Genomic DNA, 7,129 nt, shown 5'->3' on the forward strand with positions numbered 1-7,129 from the left:
GGGGGCTGGAGCACAAATTCATCGACTCCTGCCGGGGAACAGCTCTGGTGGTTGGGTCTGCTGCTGTGGCCAGTGCCGCCAGCCACACAGACTCACCAGCAGCCCTTTCCCTGCCTACTGCCATGCCTGTGGTGCCTCCTCACCCCTCACAAGAATGTGCCTCACACATTCTTGCTCCTAGAATGTGTCAGCAACACAACCTGTCACAGCACTTGGGCTCCAGGTTGCCACGGCTCTCACCAGCTTCTTCCTAAGCGTCTGCTTTCTTGCCCATGGCAGGCACTGCCAAGTAATTAGGATCATCAGTGCACTTCAGAAGGCCTTGTAATCACAATCCTTATCAGGCAGTACCAAGGTGAGGGTTGTTCTGATGTAGTCTCTGCTTGACTTTACTGTGTGAATATGGAAGCTACGTTTTCCTGAAAAACCCCAGTCCCAGAGGACCATGAACAAGCACAGCTCACAAGTACTTCTGGGACCGGAGATCTGTGCCAGGAGAGGAAGCAACCCAGCTGCTGTGGCTAGTAGCTGCTCCTGCCAGAAAGCCTGAAAACCGTGTTTCTCAGACAAGAGGTCAGAGAGCAGCAAGACTGCAAAAAGGGTGCAAAGTAGCCCCGGAGCACAGAAGAGGAGAACGAAAGCAGCACTGACACTGGCGGAGGTTTCCTCTCCAATGAGGAAGCCTCTTGCACCAGACGTGATTTCTCTGTGTGGCTGTTTCCTCTCTGTGCTTGCACCCCTTGCAGTCAGGCGGGTGTGCTGTGAGGCAGCCGGCGGGGCTGAGACCTCGGTCTTCCCCAGGGAGCGTCAGCCAACATGAGCCTGGGATGGATATGCCTCACGCTCCTCACACCTCTGCTGGCAGCACAGCAGCAGGACAGCCCAGGCACCAACAGCCCCACAGTACTGCTGGAAACAGGTAAGAAGTCCTCGCTCCTCTCACCGCAAGAAAAGGCTTCGCTTCTCTCCTGCTGCAAGGCTGCTATGTATCTTTACTGAGCGCTGGATGCAGTAGCTGTGTCAGAGAGGACGGGAGCTGATGTCCATACCTGGGGCCAAGACACTCGGACATCAGTCAGCTTGTAGTGGGGTGAAGGTCTGATTGGGGATGGAGGTCAGCAAACCTTAGTGTGCCGGGAAAGCTTCCACAGGGGCCGTGTTGTTCTTCCATGGAGTGGGCAGTGTCCCTAGAAGCAGCAGCATCTCTCTTTGCATGGCATGTAGATGCCACGTCCTCACTGCGGTGGAGATGAGTGCTGCTGCCCAGAACAGGCCTGGGGAGCCACGGCCTGAGCCCCCCTGTCTCCAGGAGACCCTGTAACTAATTATGATGTGCTGGGATTTCTCTTGAACATCCTTGATTGGTGCTAGAGGGGCAGGGTAGTCCCAGCGCTTTGCAGGGCTCTTCCTACACAGGCTGCACACTTCCAAACCAGCAGAGTCAGTTAGTGGAAATCTTCAGGCTCACATGTTATCTGACCTCCCAGAAGGCTGGTGAATCAGTCCAGCGCAGCACTGTCTGGGGTTTGAGCTGTGATCCCAGGGCCATGACTTTGTGTTGCTCTGCATCTGCCTGAATTGGAGCATTTCTCTGAAGTAACCTCACTGGAGCGAGCACCTACGCACTAGCATCTACTCGTGTTGTCCCGACCTGCTGCAGGGATGTGTCTGGGCTGACTCAGGATAGAGAAACCAGCGGATTAACAATCCTAGCTATGATACAGGACAGGAAATGTGACCAAGACCTTTAGCTGCGGATAGGAATTGATGGCAGGGTCTTCACTGTGTGATGTGGGCCATGGGAGCCTATTCCCAGGGCAAATGCGTCCCAGTGATTGCAGGGACCGTGAGCACAGTGCACTGTCACTCAAAAAACAACCTGCAACAGAGGTTATCCTCCTGCCCAGAGTGGCTTCCCCTTGCCCGGATCCTCCAGTGAAGCCCAGATCCTCCCAGGCCAGCATGTGAAACCAAGTCCAAGCACTTCATGGCTCTCCAGCTTGTTTGCACAGTGTGCACTAAAGCCAGGACCTGGCCGTACTGTGTGCTGCAGGGACACAGTGGGGACATGGTGGCCCACAAACTCTTGGCACCCTCTGCCCATCTCGGCCGCCCAGCTGTCCCTGGAGGAGCCTGGGGCTGCCTGTGGCAGAGAGGATATTGCTGAGTTTGCACCTTGGTGTTTGTGAAAAGAGGAACCGAGACAAAAACACTTGGCAGCCACACCCAGCAGCGTAGGCAGCCCTGCCTGCATCCTCTGCATGTGGCCTCACTCTGTCCCAGGACCTGTGTGGAGGTCCCCACCTGATGGATAGGGGGCCTTCTTCCACTGAGGGACCAGACAAGGCCAACGGGTGGTCCCACAGTTAGGGTGGAATGGGCTTCTGTGGGACAGACAGTGGCAGTGGGGATGGGTAAAGCCATTGAGCAGAGATGAGGAACATGGGAACAGGGAGTGACCCAAAGGTTCCCCTTTCCCGGAGTCCCTGAGCATCTCCCAAGACCTTGGCAGATGTAGGGTATAATGAGGGAGGGGGAACAGCCCAGTGGGGACAGCGGACTAGCTGCTTCTACTGCACAGTGCTGTCCCCTTAAAAGCACTAACACGTTTGGAGAGGGACCAGGGTGCTGGGAAATGTGGGGCTGTCCCCTTTCAGAGTGCCCACACTGCTGTGTTAGCTTCCATCCCTCGCCCTGCCTCTGCCCCCCCCAGCACTGAGCCCTGGTGGTCCTGGTTCCTGAAAATTCTTCCCCCATGAGGAAGGTCCATGTACCCCAGGGCCCAGCAATCGCCAAGGAAAAGAGGCTGGGAGGCAGAGCTGTGTCCCATCGCTGGGCAGGAGATAAGAGGTGTCTCTGGGAGCCCTGTGGAAAGCCAAGCAGCTGCAGGCAAGAGGATGTGGTTGCTGTGTGTGGTACCAACGTGAGCCAGCGCAGCACTGCCGCTCTGCTCACCCCTCCACCGAGCAGCACGCATTGTCTCATTGTCTTATTGTCATCTTACTGTCTTCCTGTGCTCTTCTCATCCTCCCTCTCCCTTGGGTTACCTTACTCCTCATCTCCTTTCAGTCCCTGCATGCCTGGGAGGCAGGAGGAGAAGCTTTTAGGGGATGCCTTCCCTGCGGAGGCAGGGTCTGTGATTCAGGCTGGACCTGGCCCCTTTCTCATCAGCCTTGCTTGACATTAGGCAGTGATTTAGTAGCAGCTGACAACAAGCCCTAACTGGGAGGGAAGCCGTAACGCCTGGTGGGGTGGGAGGGTGGCTAGGTAAAGTAAGGCCACACTCAAACCTAAAGCTTTTGTGTCAGTTGGACTTGAATTTCAGACAGTGCCCAGAGTAAATCCTGCAGGGAACACAAATGCTCAGGGATGCCTTGGGACTGGACACCCTTCGTGCTGTGAACTGTGTGCTCCGCCATGCTTCCACTTCCCGTTACCAGAGTATAGATTCAGGAAACAAGTTGTCTCACCTCATGTTCTTAAAACCATGTCACATGCCCTTTTGCATGGCAGAGCAGCACAGGTTAAAGCGCTGCCATTTCCCTCCCCTTCCCGTGGCGACTCGTTTAGGGACACCTCCTTTCACAAGCTGAGCAGCCCCAGGGTCTCTCCTCCCCTTCTCCAACCTCACACTTCCCATCACTCTCAAAGATCTGCTCAGCAGCTTTGGTTGCTCACAAGGAAAGGCTTTAAGACTGCTGCATATCTTCTCGGTGGTTTGCAATACCACTGGTGGAAAGAGCGGTTGCTTTTCTTAGCTCCTCTCAGCAACCACATGGCATCAAACCCAGCAAGACCCCAGCTGTGCTGTCACCTCTGTTAGAATCATAGAATCATAGAATTGTCAAGGCTGGAAGGGACCTCCAAAGGTCATCTAGTCTGACCTCCCTGCAGTCAGCAGGGACACCCCCAACCAGACCAGGTTGCCCAGGGCCTCGTCGAGCCTCTCCTTGAATATCTCCAGGGAAGGGGCCTCAACCACCTCCCTGGGCAACCTGTTCCAGTGCTCCACCACCCTCACAGTGAAGAACCCTCTCCTTATCTCCAGTCTAAATCTGCTCCCCTCCAGCTTGAAGCCATTAGCTGCTGAGCTGCCATGGGAAAAGGATTGAACTTTGCCTGCTGCTCCTTAGATTTTTACCTTGTCTTTTATTCTTCGGGTGTGGGATAATGCAACGCAAGAAAGTATGTCTTTTGCTGGTCAGCAAAGGGCTGAAGCCAGGAGTCTGACCTGAATTACCAGCACAGCTATTTCTCCTTTCTCCTGATGCTCCCTGACATCTGCTTCTGGGGGCATGCTGGGGCTTTGTTTCGCCTGCCAGACTCATAACTCCTTTGCAGCAGGGACAGATAGTCCAGATACTCCTGTAAAATGCTTACTATATTCATGGATATTAAACAAGATTTACAAGGAGGGTATTAATTTAATAGCATCAGCTGAAGAAAAACAGTTAATTTCTGACTATATGTGGCAAATAGACTAACGTTTTGTTACCACTTCTGCCTAGGCATTCAGCATTCCCCCGTTTTGCAGTGAGCACACATTGTACGTTACAAGAGGTGCCTGTTTGGTCACGTCTACACCATATTTTCCATGCGGAAATTTCACTTGTCTCAGCCTCTTTCCTATAGCTGGGGGCGGAGGGCCTGTGGGCGGCTGTCTGCATACCACAGTGCAGGGTAGAAAACAGTGTTTCTGATGACTGTTTCTTTATTCTCCCGGATGCCGTTAGTCCCTACAAGGCAAGAAGCTGAGTGTTTCTTTCCCCAAGGCAAGATGCTGAGTGTTTCTTTCCCCTTTCTCTCTGAGCACGCTCCCTTCTCCAGCAGTGCCCTGTCCCCCCATGCACGGGAGTGTGCATCAGTCTCCTTCTCACCAGTGGTGAGCACCAGCCTGGTGGAGATCTGATACCCTCTGACTCACTTGGGCCACACAGCTCCCCATGGTGACCACCAAAGCACACAAACAGCCACCCTGGGTTAGACCAAAGGCTTCTTTGCTCCAAGGAGCTCTTTTCCCAACGTAAATGCTACAGAGTGATTGGGGAAGGAGTGTAAGAAAGAGGGCGAGGACAGATGTGTGTCCCCCCCACCAGCCTGTGCATCTCAACTGCACCCAGCAGCCATGGACTGGTTTCTCCCAGTGAGTCTCAAGCAGTAATCACCCACCTGCTAGGCTTGGGCTGCCTGGAGAAGAGAGGCTGAATCAGATTGCATTCAGCGATGTTCTTGAGACAAAAAATGAGGTGGACTCAAAGTGTCTTCTCTTCTGTGGGGAAGCAGAGCCTTCTAGGCTTTACCCTCAAGCAGCCATCAGAAATGCCACCAGGAAGGGCTCTGAGCCCTCTGAGCTATGGGCTTTCCCTGCCTGTCCTGATCTCTCCATCCCAGCCTTCGGGCTGTGTGTGGAGCGGTCCATGCCCAGCCTGGGTCAAGGTGCCATATGAGCCGCTGCCTGACCCACGTACAAGCATGTAGGGCCACATCTGGCAGACCACAGAGCACAGGCTGAACCCACGGGGAAGAAAAAAGGTGGCCAAATGACCACCCCTACAGCCACTCAGAAAGGAAAGGATGAGATGCAGAGGACAGTCATCCTGCTGGTGCTTGCAAGGGGCTCTGTGGGCAAAGCCAGCGAGCAAGAAGATTTGCCTGTGGGACTGCTCACTGGTGTAGGCTTTGTGCCCAAAAGGCAGAAGTGGCCACAGACACACTGCTGGCACACGTGAGGTCTTTGCAGAAGCACATTGCAGCCATCTGCCCTTGCCTGATGCCACAGTGGAAACCATGCTGGGTCACAGCAGCATCCTGACACCCCCCAGCAGACACCAGTGGGTGGACTGACGAAGCCCTGGAGCAAAACGAGGAGAGGAGAGGAGAGGAGAGGAGAGGAGAGGAGAAGGAAAGGAAAGGAAAGGAAAGGAAAGGAAAGGAAAGGAAAGGAAAGGAAAGGAAAGGAAAGGAAAGGAAAGGAAAGGAAAGGAAAGGAAAGGAAAGGAAAGGAAAGGAAAGGAAAGGAAAGGAAAGGAAAGGAAAGGAAAGGAAAGGAAAGGAAAGGAAAGGAAAGGAAAGGAAAGGAAAGGAAAGGAAAGGAAAGGAAAGGAAAGGAAAGGAAAGGAAAGGAAAGGAAAGGAAAGGAAAGGAAAGGAAAGGAAAGGAAAGGAAAGGAAAGGAAAGGAAAGGAAAGGAAAGGAAAGGAAAGGAAAGGAAAGGAAAGGAAAGGAAAGGAAAGGAAAGGAAAGGAAAGGAAAGGAAAGGAAAGGAAAGGAAAGGAAAGGAAAGGAAAGGAAAGGAAAGGAAAGGAAAGGAAAGGAAAGGAAAGGAAAGGAAAGGAAAGGAAAGGAAAGGAAAGGAAAGGAAAGGAAAGGAAAGGAAAGGAAAGGAAAGGAAAGGAAAGGAAAGGAAAGGAAAGGAAAGGAAAGGAAAGGAAAGGAAAGGAAAGGAAAGGGAAAATACTCTGATGTCTCTGGCATAAAGGCTGATAAACACCCAGGTTTAAGAAGGGAATATGCCTCATATCACCATGCAGAAGCCTCACCTTTTAGTAAAAAAAAAAATCACAAACTTTAAACAAAAGCTGATTCTTCTTTGTTACTACAGTAAGTCCGCACGGTATTACACTTCTAAAGCAGCAACCATGAGATGTGGCCTTTTTAAATGTAGTGCTACCGCTGGTGTCTGTAAGGAAGCACCATACAAGACCAAAAGCCTCTTGAGAAGTTCCTTCAGCAGCAAATGCTTTGCTACACAGAGGGCACTGAAAGTCTGGGTGGGCTTCAGAGCAAGGCACAGCTCTGGTGTACATCTGCAACCCCCCCTGCCAGCAGAGCATCAGTGTTTGTAGGAAGTCACTGTCCCCGGTATCTCTCGAAATCTGCACCTGTGTCAGCAGGTTGCATGGGAAGGACAATTTCTCTTTCCCTCCTCATTTCCTGCCCAGCAGGTTGCCACGTCCTCCGCTGCCGGTGGGTTTTGTGTCACTGCAGGGGCTGTAACAGCTACCAGGAGGTATGGAAGGAAGCACTTGCAAAAGGAAAAGCGACCAGCCCCCTTTGCTCTGAAGATCAGGATGGGGACAAGCTGGGAGAGGCCAGCGATGGCCATGGGCACTTGCAGCCCGCCCCCCCCC

The 7,129-nt window shown here is 52.9% G+C and overlaps 1 protein-coding gene across 1 annotated transcript in view; it reads left to right on the forward strand.

Annotated features, from left to right (window-relative positions):
- The first annotated feature begins 703 nt into the window (after positions 1-703).
- The window catches only part of LOC106894029, a 15,684-nt gene continuing 9,258 nt past the window's right edge, over positions 704-7,129 (forward strand). The window contains exon 1 of the mRNA XM_014952452.1: positions 704-919. Coding sequence (XP_014807938.1) covers positions 817-919 — 103 coding nt within the window. The 5' untranslated portion in view covers positions 704-816. The remainder of the gene's footprint in view (positions 920-7,129) is intronic.

This window comes from Calidris pugnax, unplaced genomic scaffold (assembly GCF_001431845.1).
Source record: "Calidris pugnax isolate Ruff unplaced genomic scaffold, ASM143184v1 scaffold220, whole genome shotgun sequence".
NCBI classification, from domain to species: domain Eukaryota; kingdom Metazoa; phylum Chordata; class Aves; order Charadriiformes; family Scolopacidae; genus Calidris; species Calidris pugnax.